The 19,771-nt window shown below is 43.8% G+C and overlaps 1 protein-coding gene across 1 annotated transcript in view; it reads right to left on the minus strand.

Annotated features, from left to right (window-relative positions):
* Nucleotides 1–518: 518 nt before the first annotated feature.
* The window catches only part of GSR (glutathione-disulfide reductase), a 58,831-nt gene continuing 39,578 nt past the window's right edge, over nucleotides 519–19,771 (minus strand). The window contains exons 7-13 of the mRNA XM_024251411.3: nucleotides 17,943–18,042; nucleotides 14,543–14,629; nucleotides 10,884–11,042; nucleotides 5,888–5,999; nucleotides 3,729–3,860; nucleotides 2,697–2,830; nucleotides 519–2,142 (exon numbers count right to left, since the gene is read on the minus strand). Of these exons, the coding sequence (XP_024107179.3) occupies nucleotides 1,993–2,142; nucleotides 2,697–2,830; nucleotides 3,729–3,860; nucleotides 5,888–5,999; nucleotides 10,884–11,042; nucleotides 14,543–14,629; nucleotides 17,943–18,042 (874 nt within the window). The 3' untranslated portion in view covers nucleotides 519–1,992. The remainder of the gene's footprint in view (nucleotides 2,143–2,696; nucleotides 2,831–3,728; nucleotides 3,861–5,887; nucleotides 6,000–10,883; nucleotides 11,043–14,542; nucleotides 14,630–17,942; nucleotides 18,043–19,771) is intronic.

A 19,771-nucleotide genomic window follows, 5' to 3' on the forward strand; every position in this document is an offset into this window, starting at 1 on the left:
GGGCAGATCACGAGGTCAACAGATCAAGACCATCCTGGCCAACATGGTGAAACCCCATCTCTACTAAAAATACAAAAACTGGCTGGGTGTGGTGGCACGTGCCTGTAATCCCAGCTACTCAGGAGGCTGATGCAGGAGAACTGCTTGAACCCAGGAGGCTGCAGTGACCTGAGATCGCATCACTGCACTCCAGCCTGGTGACAAAGCGAGACTCTGTCTCAAAATAAAAAAAAAAAAAGTATTCAGTAACACTGGATGACTAATGAAAATCATGGAAAAATTTAACTAGCTGGTAAAACCTAATAGAAATAAAGTGTTAAAGACCTAAATGATTTCTAGGCTTTTCTTCCAACTCAATCATTAATCTGCTAAATGTTTCTTTTATACCTTTGATCTTTATTTTCATATGAGAACTCCCTTTTCACCCCCATAAGCACAGGCAACTGATTCTCCAATGTGAAATATCCTTAGAAAATAAACCAATTTCCTGTGTACCAATTAAGGCTCACAGTAACAAATTTTATAAGACGAAAAGGCTATAATTTTATTTTCAAATTTTTGGAAGTTTTTCAGAAAAAAATAAAATGACAAGAACACATACAAATATTGAAATTATTCACTGAACTATAAACACTTAGCAGAGGAAGGGACTTTTGAAGTATTTGAATCCACCTCCTTCTGAAAGCAGGAATCACTTCTAAATGTCTCTCATATCTTTTCTCAAGGCAGGAATCACTTCTAAATGTCTCCCATATCTTTTTTCAAGGTGGGTTTTTCCAGGAGGTTCCCAGCCTCCTCAAATCTTTCCCAAGTTTGATGCACTTCATCTCATAAAAATAATACATACTTTTTTTTTTTTGAGACAGGGTCTTGCTCTGTTGTCCAAGATTGAGTGCAGTGGCATGATCAGGACTCACTGTAGCCTCACTTCACCCAAGCTCAAGTGATCCTCTCACCTCAGCCTCCCAAGTAGCTGAGATTACAGGTGCACACCACCACACTCAGGTAATTTTTTTTACTTTCTGTAGAGATGCGGTCTTGCTATGCTGCGCATGCTGGCCTCAAACTCGTGGGCTCAAGTGATCCTCCTGCCTTGGCCTCCCAAAGTGCTAGAATTACAGGCCTGAGCCACCATGCCTGGCCACATACCATTTTAATCATTAAAAAAGAAAATAAGGCAGGCCGGCTTCTCACATTACATGCTTTTAGAAAAAGGTCACATCCTTGAGGCAGCTTTGTTATATGCAGAGCAAAGTACTGGCTTCAAAAAATATATAAAGGTTCTGTGCACTGGCATTGTTTACATGTGAAGAATTGCCATCAACTTCTATGAAAATTAGCAGGCCGGCGCAGTGGCTCACGCCTGTAATCTCACCACCTCAGGAGGCCGAGGTGGGCGGATCACCTGAGGTATGGAGTTCAAGACCAGCCTGACCAACATGGAGAAATCCCATCTCTACTAAAAATACAAAATTAGTCAGGTGTGGTGGTGCGTGCCTATAATCCCAGCTATTCGGGAGGCTGAGGCAGGAGAATCGCTTGAACCCGGGAGGCAGAGGTTGTGGTGAGCCGAGAGAGCACCACTGCACTCCAGCCTGGGCAATGAGAGCAAAACTCTGTCTCAAAAAAAAAAAAAAAAAATTAGCAAGTTCTATTCATTCAAGTACATTAAGTTAATTTTACTTCACAAAGTTTTATATTTGGGATGAGGCTAAAACAGAAAAAAAAAAAAAACTAGCACAGAGCTGTTAATAAAAAAAAACTTGAAAATATTTATTGTGAGACGTGATCAAATGAAAATCAATCCTGGATAACACTACAAATTTCTAACTCCATAAATAAGTTCTATTATGTACTAAAAATTTCTACTATCAGAAGATCCTGATTAAAATAAAGAAATACATAAAACTGAAACAGTAAGTCAACGTGATTATTTGTTTCATTTCAGAAGATCTATGGGCCCCACTGCCAGCCACACGCATCTCCGGGTTCTCAACGAAGTGTGACCAGCTCTTCTGAAGAGGTAGGGTGAATGGCGACTGTGTTGTCAAAGTCTGCCTTCGTTGCTCCCATCTTCACCGCAACAGCAAAACCCTGCAGCATTTCATCACACCCAAGTCCCTGCATATGGATCCCAACCACCTGGGAAAAAAAGAGAAACATTTTCTTTTCTTTCTTCTTCTTTCTTTTTCTTTTTTTTTTTTTGAGATGGAGTTTCACTCTTGTTGCCCAGGATGGAGTGCAATGGCATGATCTCGGCTCGCTGCAACCTCCGCCTCCCGGGTTCAAGTGATTCTCCTGCCTCAGCCTCCCGAGTAGCTGGGATTACAGGTGCGCACCACCATGCCTGGCTAAATTTGTATTTTTAGTAGAGATGGGGTTTCACCACGTTGGTCAGGCTAGTCTCAAACTCCTGACCTCAGGTGATCTGCCTGCCTCGGCTTCCCAGCGTGCTGGGATTACAGATATGAGCCACCACGCCTGGCATCATCCTTATTTTTTAAAAGGAGTGGAACCTCCTTCTAGATGAAATATTATGAAGAACCCCAAAATGCATGTAAGACAGATCAAAGTGGGCCTGTACAGTTGAATCAGAAGGCTCAACTGCTTGGTCTCCCTCCTTTCCACCCCTGCAAAATACTGCCATCCCTGTCCATTTTGCAAGGCACTATTTAGTTTGCTGGATTTTTCCTTACCTTTTCTTCCTTGTTAGCACAGACCATTTTCATCACACATTTTGTTTTCCTTTTGGTAACTGCGTGATACATCGGGGTAAAGCTGGTTGAATAAGTCTTCACATTTTCTTTTCCATATTTATGAATGGCTTCATCTACAATGCACATTAAAAAAAGCATCTATCAGAAAACTAAACAATTACACTGAACTATCAAAGAGGGAGATGACCAGAAATACATAACCTCAATCAAACCACGAGGAAATATCAAACCATGCCAAAATGAGAAGTATTCTACAAAATAAATGTCAGTATAATATAAGACAAAAGAAGGGCTGAGGAATTCTGCCTCTAGATGAAAAGAAAGGCCAGGCACAGTGGCTCATGCCTGTAATCCCTGCACTTTGAGAGGTGGAGGCAGGCGGATCGCTTGAGCCCAGGAGATTGAGACCAGCCTGGGCAACACAGTGAAACCCCGTCTCTACAAAAAATTAGCCAGGCATGGTGGTGGTGCAGGCCTGGTAGTCCCAGCTATTTGGGAGGCTGAGGCAGAAGAATTGCTTGAACCCAGAGGCAGAGGTTGCAGTGAGCAGAGATCGTGCCACTGCACGCCAGCCTGGGTGACAGTGGGAGAGCTTCTCTCAAAAAGAAAAAAAAAAAAAAGAAAATGATACTCGGTTTATGTAAAGGCCAGTTCTTAGGAAAGATATACGTGTGTGGTGTGTGTGTAGAGTAAAAAAATGAAAAAGCAAAAATATTAAGGTTAGAGAGGAGTCCTTTGTACTATTTTTAGAGCTTTTCTTTAAATTTAAAATCAGTTCAAATAAAAAAGCTAAAAAAAAGATCAAAGAGATAGGGTGGTGTGAAGGAAAGATATTGTACACTCAAAGTAGTAATAGGGGAGAAAACTGGAACTGTGACAAGAGAGTAACCAAAAAGCAACGTAATCTGGGGCTGAGATAGGTTTCATCAGCTGACAGAGACCTAATTTAAAGTTGGGGGCAGGGGAAAGAGGAAGGAAACCACAAATGACCTTCAGTTTTTAAATACCTACCTTCCGTGAGTCCCACTGTCCCAATAGGGGGGTGGCTGAAGACCACAGTTGGGATGTTGTTATAATCTAATTTGGAATCTTCCTTATATTCAAAAAGTCGATGGGCAAGTTTTCGGCCAGCAGCTATTGCAACTATGGAGATATTTTAAAATCAGTGTTTATCTTACTGTCTATTTTAACATAGCTAAATTGTTCCACTATGCATTTATCCATCTAGCTTAATGCCCTAGTTCTGACAGTTTCACACCATTGTTCATTACACTATCTAGATAGTTTAATACAGCAAAGACATATCATGCCTCAGCGAACAACTCAAAATGATTGGCTTACGAGAATTCTATACATTCTATTACAGGTTGAGCATCCCTAATCCAGAAATTCAAAATCCAAAATGTTTGAGTACCATGATGCCACAAGTGGAAAATTCCACACCTGACCTCATGTGAAGGGTTGCAGTCAAAAACGCAGACAAAAGTACGCCTCATGCACACATTTAAAATATCGTATAAAATTACCTTCTGACGATGTGTATAAGGTGTATGTAAAACAAATGAATTCCGTGTTTTGACTTGGGTCGCATCTGCAAAATATCTCATTATATATATGCAAATATTCCAAAATCTGAAACTGAAAACACTTCTGGTCCCAAGCATTTCAGATAAGGGATGCTCAACCTGTCTGGCCCCACTCCCAAAAGACGCATTCACAAATTCTCACTTACCTGGCAGTTAATCTACTTAATGAAGATATTAGCTTTTTAATACAATATTTATGGAACAAACTATATTAGTTTTCAGCATCTTTAGTTCTATTTTATAACCCTAAAGTGCTGGGATTACAGGCGTGAGCTACTGCGCCTAGAATCTTTATTATTATTATTATTATTATTATTTTTTTTTTTTAGACGGAGTCTTGCTCTTGTTGCCAGGCTGGAGAGCAGTGGCGCCTTCTCGGCTCGCTGCAACCTCTGCCTCCTGGGTTGAAGCAATTCTCCTGCCTCAGCCTCCCAAGTAGCTGGGACTACAGGCGTGCGCCACCACGCCCAGCTAATTTTTGTATTTTTAGCACAGATGGGGTTTCACCATGTTGGCCAGGAAGGTCTCGATCTCTTGACCTCGTGATCTGCCCACCTCGGCCTCACAAAGTGCTGAGATTACAGGCGTCAGTCACTGTGCCCAGCTGAATCTTTATTTTCTTAATACAGACAACATCTCACTATGTTGCCCAGCCTGGTCTCAAACTACTAGACTCAAGCGATCCCCCCACCTCAGCCTCCGAAAGTGCTAGGAGCCACCACACCCAGCCAAGAGCAAGAACTTTCTAAAGGAGCTAAAAGGGTTTGGGTGTGTGACTGGTGTAGGTTTTCATCCTGATATAAGGCCCTGGGACATGCTGGAATCGCTGATGAAGTTCTAGGTACAGATTGAAAGTAGATCAGGTGATCATTAATGGATAAAGACGGGACAGAGCTTGAAATGGTGCTTAGGAAGCGGATTGAGGTATGGGATGCGGGAGAGAAGGAAATCAGTCGTGGTCGTATCAAGACCAGTCATACAAGAATGACAATCTAGGCCATGTGTGGTGGTTCATGCCTGTAATCCTAACATTCTGGGAGGCTGAGGCAGGCGGTCTGCTTAAGCCCAGGGGTTCAAGACAACATGGTAAAACCCTGTCTCTACAAAAAATGCACCTGTGATCCCAGCTACTTGGGAGTCTGTGGTGGGAGGATCACCTGAGCCCAGGAAGGTTGAAACTGCAGTGAGCCCATGATCATGCCACTGCACTCCAGCCTGGGTAACAGAGTGAGACCCTATCTCCAAAAAAAAAAAAAAAAAAAAAATGCCAACCTAAATTACTTCTTCGAAATGCCACTTCCTTCTACTGCCACCAAGCACAAGTCTGCTCCTAAGAGAGTTCCGCAAAGGGTGATCATATTGTCTGCATGAAAACTTCAGTCTGTGCTAAGCATTTTAAGTCTTTTATTCAGATAATGTCAGGTATCCAACCAATATCTATTTCAACACATTGTATCATTTTGACAATATAAAGACACTCATCCTTTTAACTTTGCTTAAGCAGACTGCACATTTGACAGTGAAGAGCCAGATGGATCAAGTAACACACAGACCCTCCCTCACCAAGAACGGAAGAGACCTTACCTGGAGTAAGAAGAGCTTTTCCACATACATCCCCAACTGCATAGATGCCTTTGACGTTGGTATTCTGGAATTCATCTACTAGGATATGACCCTTGTCATCGGTTTGAATCCCCTAAAATTACAAAGAGATATCATGTAAACACTTGGCCCACCTACTAAAAAAGGTAGATCAAACCTCTGGATCTCCCTCCTTCATTTCACATGGGAACTGCAGCCAGAATCTCCAAGAAACCATGAGACTCAGCTGCAACATGAAAGGCATTTAAAGCTGGCAAGTTTCAAGCTGGGTACAGTGGGCCCACACCTGTAATCCCAGAACTTTGAGAAGCTGAGGAGGGAGGATCCCTTAAGCCCAGGAGTTTGAGATCAGCTTGGGCAACATAGTGAGACCCTGCCTCTGTTAAAAATTAGAAAAAAAAAAAGCTGGCAAGTTTCATTTCTTGCTTAACATAAAAGGTAGTATTTTATCCACTTTTGAGGTGTTTTAACAGGATTTGACATTGCAATGTACAATTCAACTGGCCAGGCAGACATGAAGAGGATCACTCAACTATCAGGTGTGCCACTTGGAATCCCTCTGGAGTCCAGCTTTTCAACTTGTCCCATGGAAGCACTGCTCCTGAGGCACACTGACTCAAGCAGTCACCAAAAGCCTATCTATGTTTATTTAGTTTTTTAGAAACAGGGTTTCGCTCTGTTACCCAGGCTGGAGTGCAGTGGTGTGATCATGGGTCACTGCAATCTTGACCTCCTGGGCTTAAGCAATCCTCCTGCTGCCTTAGCCTCCCGAGTAGCTAGGACTAGAGGCATGTGCCATCACACCTGGATAATTTTTTAACATTTATTTATTTATTTATTTATTTTTTGAGATGGAGTCTCGCTCTGTCGCCCAGGCTGGAGTGCGACGGCGCGATCTAGGCTCACTGCAAGCTCTGCCTCCCGGGTTCACGCCATTCTCCTGCCTCGGCCTCCCGAGTAGCTGGGACTACAGGTGCCCGCTGCCATGCCCAGCTAATATTTTTGTATTTTTAGTAGAGACAGGGTTTCACCGTGTTAGCCAGGATGGTCTCGATCTCCTGACCTCGTGATCCGCCTGCCTCGGCCTCCCAGAGTGTTGGGATTACAGGTGTGAGCCACCACGCCTAGCCTTTTTAACATTTTTTTATAGAATAGGTCTTGCTGTTTCCCAGGCTGACCTCAAACTTCTGGCCTCAAGTGATCCTCACGCCTAGGTCTCCCAAAGCACTGGGGTTACAGGTGTGAGCCACCACACCTGGCCAAAAGCACATTTCTATGAAGCTTACCATTTTTATCTTTAAAAATCCAAGCAACTTTTGCACTCTACTCTAAAATATACTGATGTTTTTTGCAGACTCCCAGAAGAAAAGTAAAAACAAAACAAAAACACATATTGATGTTTCCCTTCACCAAAAATCTTTTCCTATATGTAGTCAAATTTTTGCTTCAAGAAGACGCGTTATGCTTATCATGTGGCTTTGCAAATCCTAAGTATATGTGAGAAGCAGAGATATGGCAGAAGTAGGAAGTAAGTAGCCATAGAGCTTAGGAGTACAACTGGCCGGGCGCAGTGGTTCATGCCTGTAAATCCTAGCACTTCGGGAGGCCAAGGCGGGCGGATCACCTGAGGTCAGGAGTTTTAGACCAGCCTGGCCAATGTGGTGAAACCCTGTATCTACTAAAAATACAAAAAATTAGCCGGGCGTGGTGGTGCATGCCCACCTACTTGGGAAGTCCCAGCTACTTGGGAAGCTGAGGCAGGAGACTCACTTGAACCCAGGAGGTGGAGATTGCAGTAAGCTGAGATGGCGCCACTGACTCCAGCCTGGGCAACAGAACGAAACTCTGCCTCAAAAAAAAAAAAAAGAGTACAACCTTTGGTACAGACAGACCAAAATTCAAATCCTAGCTCTGCAACTTACCAGTTATGAGACCTTGTATAACCACCTGTTTATCAACAAATATTTAAGCTTCTATTACAAATGAGACTTTGACTTCATCACTGAGAATACAATGGTAAGACAGACATTCTCCCTACACCATAGAGTTTACAGCCCCGTAAATTATCTAGTATCTCTGTGCTCCTGGCTTCCTTATACCTTGCCGGTTGTTGGCAAGATTAAATTAGATTAGTAACATGTTGATAAGACCTAGCACATAGTAATCACTCAATTTGCATTATATAAATATATCTTAATGTCAAATGAGACTGAACCTTTTTTTTGCCTCATTCTTCAAAAATTTAGCAAATATAGGCTGGGTGCAATGGCTCATGCCTGTAATCCCAGCACTTTGAGAAGCTGAGGTGGGAGGATTGCTTGAGCCCAGTTCAAAATTAGCCTGGGCAATACAGTGAGACCTTGTGTCTACAAAAAATTTTTCAAAAAATTAGCCAGGTGTGGTGGACCACACCTGTAGTTCCTGCTACTTGGGAGACTAAGGTAGAAGGATCACTTGAGCCCAGGAGTTTGACGCTGCAAGGCTGCAGCGAGCCATGGTGGCACCACTGTACTCTAGCCTAGGTGACAGAGCAAGACCCTGTACGCCCCCCCAAAAAAAAAAAAAGTTAGCAAATTTAGTTGAAAACTGGACCTATCAGTGCTTACATCTGTACAATGGCAAAATATCTCTTGAAAGGTGAAAAGCTGAATGACCAGTTTTTTGTTGTTGTTTTCTTTTGGGTTTTTTTTTTGTTTTTGTTTTTGTTTTTTTTTAAGTCGGAGTTTTGCTTTTGTTGCCAGGGCTGGAGTGCAATGGCGTGATCTCGGCTCACTGCAACCTCCGCCTCCTGGGTTCAAGCGATTCTCCTGCCTCAGCCTCCCAAGTAGCTGGGATTACAGGCATGCGTCACCATACCCGGCTAATTTTTGTATTATTAGTAGAGACAGCATTTCACCACATTGCCCAGGCTGGTCTCGAACTCCTGACCTCAGGTGATCTACCCGCCTCGGCCTCCCAAAGAGCTGGGATTACAGGTGTGAGCCACGGCGCCTGGCTGACTAGTTTTGTTAATATGAAAACAGGCAACTAATTTTACTAAATGTCACTGAACAAGATTACAAACAATCAAAACATCTCCCTGAATATTTTATAAGTTAACATGCAGAAAAATGACCTTTTTACAGAAACAAAAAAGGAATCCACATTACAACAGAAACTTAGTATTAGAATATAAATCAAAATGGTATACACTGCTCAAGCAGCTCTATCAAATATATACACCTCAGGCCTGGCGCAGTGGCTCACGCCTGTAATCCCAGCACTTTGGGAGGCTACGGTGGGCGGATCACCTGAGGTCAGGAGTTCGAGACCAGCCTGGCTAACATGGTGAAATCCTGTCTCTACTAAAAAAATACAAAAATTCGACGTGCGTGGTGGTGCACGCCTGGAATCCCAGCTACTCGGAAGGCTGAGGTAGGCGAATCGCTAGAACCCAGGAGGCAGAGGTTGCAGTGAGCTAGATCACAACACTGTACTCCAGCCTGGGCAACACGGCAAGACTCTGTCTCAAAAAAAAAAAAACAAAAAACCGGAACAAAATAAATATATGCACCTCAAACATAAATTATTCTATTATTACTAATAGAGTAGTATAGCATATCAGAAAAATCATCATCATTATCAACAGCAGGTGAACATTCATTGTGTTCATAATGTAAGCTAGGGTCTCACAGTTATAAATTACTTTGCATGAGCTTTTTCATTTACTCTTCTGTATAACCGAATGAGGCAAGAACTTTTTTCATTCCCATTGCGAATATGAACCACTTGAAGCAGAGAAATTAAGCTGCTTGCTCAAAGCCATGCAACTGTTATGTCATAAGAACTAAGGTTCAAATTCGGGTCAAACTCTGGGAACCACACCCCAAGCTCCCATTCTAGATTTTACTTCAACATTTAAAAGAACAAGTAAGAATGCCAACTGTCCACAAATACAGACAGCACGGGTAGAGGCAAGAGAGACAGCTTCACATCTGTTCCCATCCCTGTGTACAATGTACAAGACAGTTACCCACCCAGCAATCTGGATTACTTACTACAGATGCTAAGAGATCAGCATAGGACTTGAAAGAGACATTCACATAGCGAAAACGAAGTCTGTAAGAGGGAGGCCAACAGGAAACTAGGTTAGAGGTGGCAGGCTGGCTGGGCGTGGGGGCTCATGTTTATAATCCCAGCACTTTGGGAGGCCGAGGTGGAAGGATCACTTGAGGCCAGGAGTTCAAGAGCAGCCTGGGCAACATAGTAAGACTCCATCTCTACAAAAAACTTAAAAATTAGCCAGGTGTTGTGGCACACTCCTGTAGCTGCAGCTACTTGGGATGCTGAGGCAGAAGGATCAGTTGACCCCAGGAATTCTAGACTGCAGTGAGCTATGATCATGCCACTGTATACTAGCCTGGGTGACAAAGCAAGACCCTGTCTCAAAAAAAAAAAAAAAAAAAGGAAAGAAAACAGAAAAGAAAAAGGCCAGATGTGGCGGCACATGCCCATAGTCCCAGCACTCTGGGAGGCTGAGATGGGCGAATCGCTTCAGCCGAGAGACCAGCCTGGGCAACATGGTGAAACTGCATCTCTAAAAAAATAAAAAAATTAGCTGGGCATTGTGGCACACACATAGTCCCATCTACTCCAGAGGCTGAGGTGGGTGGATCACTTGAGCCCAGGAGGTTGAGACTGCGGTGAGCTATGATCACACCACTGAGCTCCAGCCTGGGTGACAGAGTAAGACCTTGTCTCAAAAACAAAAAGAAAAAAACAAAACCAGAAAAGAAAGGAAAAGGAAAGAAGAGAAAAGAAAACTTTTTTTTTTAATTTCAAAGGAAGAAGCAATGAAATTTGATCACAAACTGAATACATGGAAAAAAGAGAAAAGAATCCAATGGAATCCACCCGTTTTGGGTGTCTCGGGGGGAAAATAAAACCATAAGACTTGTAGTAGATTCACGAATGTTTTGGGCAGACCAGGCCAGCTTACCAGTTTGTTTAAACTCAGGCCCTTGGTATTTGGGTCCCGCCCAATGGCCCAGAGCAGGCAGTCAACATCTGGAATCATGGTCATGACTGGTAGCGAACCAGGAACTGCAGTAACCATGCTGACTTCCAAGCCCGACGAGGTCTTTTTAACCTCCTTGACCTATTGGCAAATAAAATGTGTTACACATGTGTGGAGGCTGGGGGAGGACAAGGGAAGAAGGAAAGCAAATACAGAGGAAACTAGAATTTTTAACATTAAAGAAAATCCCTACTGAATCCCACATACAAACATAGACATAAACTTTTACCCAAAGGCCACCAACACTTGAACTCCCTTAAACCAAGCCTGTCCCCTGGGTTGACCCAAATCTTCCAGTCAGTGGCTGGAAATGTCAGCTCATGACACCATTGTAATGCCTCACTTCAAAAACAAAGTATTTTAAAGTGTACTTCTGGAAAACTGTAATAACTTTTTAAGTGGTAAACCTAAGCATAGTACTTTGAAAGTGGGCCACGGCAGCATCACTGGGAAACTTTTCCAAACTGCACAATTAGTGCCTCTCCCTGGATATATATGTGTGTGTGTGTGTATATATATATACACACACACACATATATATATAAAAAATAAATATACATATATTTATATATAAAAATATATATTTATATATATAAAATATACGCATATTATATAAAAATACATTTATATATAAATATACATATATTATATATAAATTTATATATAACATATATTTGTTATATATAATATACGTATATTATATATAAATAAAATATACATATAAAATATACATATATAAAATATATTTATAAAGTATACATACATAAATCTATTTATATAAATATATATTTACATATAAATAAAATATTTATTTATTTATTTTTCTTTAAGAGACAGGGTCTTGCTCTGTTGCCCAGGCTGCAGTGCAGTGGCGAGATCAGCCTCCTGGACTCAAGCTCTCCTCCGACTTTGGCCTCCTGGGTAGCTAGGACAACAGGCACGTGCTACCTCATCTGGCTAATTTTTAATTTTTCATAGAGATGGCATCTTGTTATGTTGCCCAGGCTGGTCTCTAACTCATGGCCTCAACTGATTCTCCTCCTGCCTTGGCCTTGCAAGTGCTGGGATTACAGGTGTGAGCCACTGTGCCCAGGATCCCTGTATATTCTTAATTGGAACGAAGGAAGGTAAGACTTGGGTTGAGAGAGTGGAGAAAATAAATAGTTTACTGAAGGTCCTAAGGTGGTTATGATGGTAGCCTCCTCCACCAGCCCAGCATTTTTACATTCACAGTTTTATTTGATGTGGTCTATGCTGAAAAGGTCTATGTGGGGGAAGGGAAGATCATTTTTAAAAGGCTAATTCTCTAGGAAAATACTGCCTGAAATTCAAGTGATTGCTTGAGAAATAAAGCACTTTGTAATTCTTTCTAACTACAGAATTCAAAGGGTATGATTTAAAATTAGATTCTAGGCCGGGCATGGTGGCTCACACCTGTAATCCCAACACTTTGGGAGGCCGAGGCTAGAGGATCACTTGAGCTCAGGAGTTTGAGAATAGCCTGGGCAACATAGCGAGACTCCATCTCTACAAAATTTTTTTTTAATTAGCCAGGCATGGTGGCATGCACCTGTAGAAGCTACGTGGGAGGATTGCTTGAGCCCAGGAGTTGGAGACTGCAGTGGGCAATGATCGTGGAACTGCACTACAGCCTGGGCAACACAGCAAGACCTTGTGTCAAGAAAAATAATTTTAAAAATGAAAGAGGCCAGGCATGGTGGCTTATGCCTGTAATACCAGCACTTTGGGAGGCTGAGGTGGGCAGATCACTTGAGACCAGGAGTTCAAGACCAGCCTGCCAACATGGTGAAACCCATCTCTACTAAAACAAAATACAAAAATTAGCTGGGCATGGTGGCGGGTGCCTATATTCCCAGCTGAGGCAGGAGGATCACTTGAACCTGGGAGGTGGAGGTTGCAGTGAGCTGTGACTGTGCCACTGCACTCCAGCCTGGGCGACAGAGCGAGACTCTGTCTCAAAAACAAAACAAAACAAACAAACCAAAAAACCCAAGAAAGATAGGCTGGGCACAGTAGCTCACGCCTGTAATCCCAGCACCCTGGGAGGCTGAGGTGAGTGGATCACTTGAGGTCAGGGTCAGGAGTTGGAGACCAGCCTGGCCAAAATGGTGAAACCCCGTCTCTACTAAAAATACAAAAATTAGCCAGGCATGGTGGTGCGTGACTGTAATCCCAGCTACTCAGGAGGCTGAGGCAGGAGAATCCCTTGAACCTAGGAGGCAGAGGTTGCAGTGAGCCGAGATGGCACCACTGCACTCCAGCCTGAGCAACAGAGCGAAATTCTATCTCAAAAAAAAAAAAAAGATAAAAATTAGATTCCATAATATTTCCTAAAAAATAAATATAAATCTAAAAATATTAACGATGTATAATAAGACACCTGAGCACAAAAATCAGTTTTAAAATCCAAATTTAAAAAATCAGGGGCCGGGTGTGGTGGGTCACGCCTGTAATCCTTACACTTTGGGAGTCCAAGGTGGGCAGATCGTCTCAGCTCAGGAGTTCAAGACCAGCCTGGCCAACATGGCAAAACCCTATCTCTACAAAAAATACAAAAAAATTAGCCAGGTGTGGCGGCATGTGCCTGTAGTCCCAGCTACTTGGTGGGGGCAGAGGTGGAAGGATTGCTTGAGCTCAGGAGGTTGAGTCTGCAGTGAGCTGAGATTGCACCAATGCACTCCAGCCTGGATGACAAAGTGAGACACTGTCTCAAAAAGAAAAAAAAAAAAATCAAAGTTCATCTGAACTCAACTGCCAGATTTCTAATATTTTACCCTTGACTTCAATGCTGTAATGTAAAATACAGGTTTTTTTTTTTTTGAGATGGAGTCTCGCTCTTGTTGCCCAGGCTGGAATGCAATGGCACAATCTCAGCTCACCGCAACCTCCACCTCCTGAGTTCAAGTGATGCTCCTGCCCCAAGTAGCTGGAATTGCAGGCATGTGCCACCACGCCCAGCTAATTTTGTATTTTTAGTAGAGATGGGGTTTCTCCATGTTGGTCAGGCTGGTCTTGAACTCCCAACCTCAGGTGATCCGCCTACCTCGACCTCCCAAAGTGCTGGGATTACAGGTGTGAGCCACCGCACCCAGCCGTTTTTTTTTTTTTTTTGAGACCGAATCTCACTCTTGTCGCCCAGGCTGGAGTGCAGTGGCACAATCTCGGCTCACTGCAACCTCCGCCTTCTGGGTTCAAGCAATTCTCCTGCCTCAGCCTCCAGAGTAGCTGGGATTCCAGGTGCACACCACCACGCCCGGCTAATTTTTGTATTTTTAGTAGAGACAGGGTTTCACCATGTTGGCCAGGCTGTTCTCAAAGTCCTGACTTCGAGTGTTCCGCCCACCTCAGCCTCCCAAAGTGCTGGGATTACAAGCGTGAGCCGCCGCGCCTGGCCAAAATACAGCTTCTTAGGAGGAAGGAAATAATCGGAAGAACTCTAGAGATGGAATATATGGACCAGGGTAGACACAGTGTTTGTGTTTTAAACTAACTGGGCGAAGCCACAAGCAGGAAGTGTGATTGACTAGGGGCCGTGTGCAAGCCTGGGCTCGGCACCGTACCTGGGAGAACTTCAGCACCTCCACGCCAGCATTCTCCAGCTCCTCCGTGCAGTTGGTGCTGATCATTGAATCAAAATTTCTAAGTACCTGCATATCAACATAGGGATGGGTAATGCGAGAGGAAGAAAACTTGAGCAAAGACACACTACAAACTTGGGAGGGAAACTTCAGCATTATCTCTCCCCTAATTATTTCCTCCTTACTTATGGCCATATTGGGAGTGGAGTATTAATAAATTCCCTATTTTCCTACATCACCACCACCATCTGCAATACATATGACTTCACCAACTCCTGTCTTACAGTTAAATGGACAGTCATTGTCCATTGTCTTCTCCTTGCAAAGCTTGCTTCTCTTTTCCTTAAGTCCAGGGAACAGAAATTCTCTTTCCACTTTTCATATCTCAAGGTTTGCTTTCCATCTGATATGATTGAAAGGAAGGTTCACTAGCAAAATCTTGTCTAGCCATAAATCTCAACAGTTTGGCCTTGGAGATAAATCTGTGACCATCCACATGTGGAGTTCAGGTGGGAGGTCATGAGTTATTCACAGAGTAGTTCTTTTTTTTTTTTGAGAGGGAGTCTTGCTCTACCACCCAGGCTGGAGTGCAGTGGTACCATCTCAGCACACTGCAACCTCCGCCTCTCGGATTCAAGCAATTCTCCCGCCTCATCCTCCCGAGGAGCTGGGATTACAGGTGCCCACCACCATGCCTGGCTAATTTTTCTATTTTTAGTAGAGACAGGGTTTCGCCATGTTGGCCAGGCTGGCCTCGAACTCCTGACCTCAGGTGATCCGCCCACCTCAGCCTCCCAAAGTGCTGGGATTATAGGTGTGAGCCGCCATGCCCGGCCACAGAGTAGCTCTAAAATGGAGTTAACACTGGGAAAAAGAGGGAGAATGAACTTGGTGCATTTGGGATGGGAGAGGGTAGGAAGCCCAAGTAGATGTGGCTCTCTGCAAAGTAGCCAATTTTACAGATGCAAGAATTACCCCATTTTTTGACAGACTGCTGCAGTTTATTTACTTATCTATATATAAATTCAAGCTAGGAACTCCTCTACCTTTCCCCATCCTTCTAATTTGCTGGATATATTGTAGCAAAATAATACTTACCTATGAAAAAATATTATTCAGGACCTCAATCTCCTGGAGCTAATTATATAACCAGTTTCAAAGCCACAGAGAAAGTTCCTTAAAGTACATACTGCCTAGGATTCTCAGAATCCCTGTCTCCCTCCATCTGCTCACATAAGAATTAGAATCATAGCATCTTGGTAGCCAGAGATCTGATAAAATCTGTCCCTGCAGAACTAGGCCCCAAAGGCATTATGTGGCTTGCCTAAGTCACAAGTTTGTTAGGGACAGTCAGCTGCCCAGGCTAGGGTGCAGTGGCACAATCTTTGCTCACTGTAGCCTTGACCTCCTGGATTCAAGTGATTCTCCTCCCTCAGCCTCCCAAGTAGCTGCAACTACAGGCATATACCACTACACCTTGCTAATTTTTTAATTTTTTGTAGTAGAGATGGGGGTCTCACTATGTTGCCCAGGTTGGTCTTGAACTCCTCCCTGCTACTTGGGAGGCTGAGGCAGGAGGATAGCTTGAGGCCAGGAGTTCGAGACCAGCCTGGGCAACATAGTAAGATCTCATTTCTAAAAATATATAAAAAGTAGTCAGGTGGCGCATGCCTGTAATCCCAAGCACTTTGGGAGGCCGAGGTGGGCGGATCACTTGAGCTCAGGAGTTTGAGACCAGCCTGGGCAACATGGTGAAACCTCACTGGGTGTGGTGGCATGCTCCTGTAGTCCTAGCTATTTGGGAGGCTGGGGTGGGAAGATCGCTTGAGCCCAGAAGGTTGAGGCTGCAATGAGCCATGATGTGCCACTGCACTCCAGCCTGGGCAACACAGTGAGATCCTGTCTCAAAAAAAAAAAAAAAAAAAATTAGTCAGGGCATGGTGGCCCACACCTGTAGCCTCAGCTACTCGGAAGGCTGAGGCAGGAAAATCCTATGAGCTCAGAAGGCTGCAGTGAGCTATGATCATGCCACTGTACTGCAGACTGGGTGACATAGCAAGACTCTGTCTCTTAAAAAAAAAAAAAAGTTCAAGTGTATGATCTACAAGATTCCCTTTAATGCAAGCTCGTTCGACCTGCAGCCTCCAGGCCATGTGAGGACCAGGATGACTTTGAATGTGGCCCAACACAAATTTGTACACTTTCTTAAAATGCTATGAGATTTTTTTGCAGTTTTTTTTTTTTTTTGAGACAGAGTCTTGCTCTGTTGCCCAGGCTGGAGTGCAGTGGTGCAATCTTGGCTCACTGCAACCTCTGCCTCTCGGGTTCAGGCGATTCTTATGCCTCAGCCTCCCGTGTAGCTGTGATTATAGTTGCCTGCCACCACGCCTGGATAATTTTTGGATTTTTAGCAGAGATGGGGTTTCACCATGTTGGCCAGGCTGGTCTCCAACTCCTGACCTCAAGTGATCCGCCCGCCTCAGCCTCCCAAAGTGCTGGGAATTAGAGGCGTGAGCCACTGTGCCCAGTTTGCAATTTATTTTTTTATTAGCTCATCAGCTATTGTTTGTGTTAGTGTATTTTATATGCAGCCCAAGACAATTGTACTTCTTCCAGTGTGGCTCAGGGAGGCCAAAAGATTGGACCCCCCTGCTTTAATGCAAGGAATTTAGTAAATTGTTTGGAATGAGTGGTAACAATCTAATATTACTTGATCATATAAAATTGATTTCCAGAAATTAATAAATTAACCTGGCCGGGCTCGGTGGCTCACACCTGTAATCCCAGCACTTTCAGAGGTCGAGGTGGGTGGATCACCTGAGGTAGGGAGTTCGAGACCAGCCTGGCCAACGTGGTGAAACCCCATCTCTACTAAAAATACAAAAATTAGCTGAGCGTGGTGGTGGACACCTGTAATCCCAGCTACTCAGGAGGCTGAGGCACGAGAATCGCTTGAGCCCAGGAGGCGGAGGTTGCAGTGAGCCGAGATGGTGCCACTGCACTCCAGCCTGGACAAAAGAGTGAGACTCTGTCTCAAAAAATAAAAATAAAAATAAAAAAATAAATTAACCTAACAGTCTGTTTAATTTAGCTAACAGTTATGTTTAGGCCCCCATGTCTCCCTATGAGGGCATCTCATGACTATCTACCACTTAGTGATGAAATTACCAGCCAATTTGACCAACTCAAAATTATCATCATCAACCAGCAACTGGGAGGGATATAGGCCAAATTCAGGTAACTTGGATACAGCACCATATGAAACCAACCAACTGACCCCCACACCTGCTTTGCACCCTAGTATTTAATGACAACATAAGAAAAAATTCTTCATTTTTTAAATTAACATCAAGAAAAGGGAAGAGAAAAAGGTGGAATTTACCTTATCATGCCGTATCATCAGTGATGTCTTAGAACCCAGGGCTGAGAGGATCCCTGCCATCTCCACAGCAATGTAACCTGCACCAACAATGACGCTGCGGCTGAGATGCGAGCAGAGGGTTAGTATTTTTAAATAAACTAATTTTGGAATAATTTTACATTTACAGAAAAGTTGCAGAGATAGTACAGAGATTTCCCTTATTATACCCCTTGATCAGTTTTCCCTAACATTAACATTTTACTTAACTAGGGTACCTTTGTCAAAATAAGAAATTGACATTGGTACATTACTAATGACTAAACCCTAAACTGCAGATTTTCACCACTTTTTCCCTTTTTTTTGGGACAGGGTCTCTGTCACCCAGGCTGGAGTGTAGCAGTGTGAACACGGCTCACTGCAGCCTCAACCTTCAGCACTCAAGCAATCCTCCAGCCTCAGCCTCCTGAGTAGCTGGGACTACAGACATTCATCTCCACACCCAGCTAATTTTTATATATTTTTTTTGTAGAGACAGAGTCTCACCATGTTGCCCAGGCTAGTCTCAGCTCCTGGGCTCAAGCAATGCTCTTGCCTTGACCTCCCAAAGTGCCGGCCATTACAGGTGTAAGCTACCTTGCCTAGCCCAGTTTTTCTATTAATCTGTTTTTTTCTGTTCCAAGATCCAATCCTGGATACCATTGCAACTTTAAGTAGAAAATATTCCTTTGAGCCTGGGCAATATAGTGAGACACCATCTCTACAAAAATATAAAAGTAAGGCCAGGCATGGTGGCTCATGCCCGTAATCCTAGCACTTTGGGAGGCTGAGGTGGGCGGATCACCCGGGTCAGGAGTTGGAGACCAGCCTGGCCAACATGGTGAAACCCCGTCTCTACTAAAAATACAAAAAGTTAGCCAGGTGCAGTGGTGTTATGGTATGAGGCTACCACTTCTCCTGTTGGCCTTCTCAGTTTCTCCCCAACCTCCCCTTTTCCCTAGTTTATAAGACAGGAGAAAAAGGGAGAAAGCAGAAAGTTGGAAAGAAACAGAAGAAAGACAAATAGCTAGACGACCTTGGCACCACCTGGCCCTGGTGGCTAAAATAATAATAATATTAACCCCTGACCAAAACTACTGGTGTTATCTGTAAATTCCAGACATTGTATGAGAAAGCACTGTAAAACTTTTTGTTTTGTTAGCTGATGTATGTAGCCCCCAGTCACGTTCCTCATGCTTACTTGATCTATTATGACTTTTTCACGTAGACCCCTTAGAGTTGTAAGCCCTTAAAAGGGCTAGGAGTTTCTTTTTCGGAGAGCTCGGCTCTTAAGACACGAGTCTGCCAATGCTCCCGGCCGAATAAAAAACCTCTTCCTTCTTTAATCTGGTGTCTGAGGAGTTTTGTCTGCGACTCATCCTGCTACATTTCTTGGTTCCCTGACCGGGAAGCGAGGTAATTGACGGACAGTCGAGGTAGCTCCTTAGGCGGCTTAGGCCTGCCCTGTGGAGCATCCCTGCGGGGGACTCCGGCCAGCTTGAGCGACGTGGATTCTGAGAGCGCTCCCGGGTAGGCAATTGCCCCAGTGGAATGCCTCGTCAGAGCAGTGCGTGGCAGGCCCCCGTGGAAGATCAACGCAGTGGCTGAACACTGGGAAGGAACAGGCACTTGGAGTCCGGACATTTGAAACTTGGTAAGACTGGTCTTCGGAACTTGCCCACTCCATTTGAGTGGAAGCGTGGCCTGATCACCCACGGCGTGCCTGTACTGGCACTTTGGTTTTTGTTTTTGACTTGACTTGAATTGCTTGATACTTTGGTTTTGGTTTGACGTGGCTTGGATTTCTGGATACT

Source organism: Pongo abelii, chromosome 7 (genome assembly GCF_028885655.2).
Source record: "Pongo abelii isolate AG06213 chromosome 7, NHGRI_mPonAbe1-v2.0_pri, whole genome shotgun sequence".
In the NCBI taxonomy this organism is placed as follows: Eukaryota; Metazoa; Chordata; class Mammalia; order Primates; family Hominidae; genus Pongo; species Pongo abelii.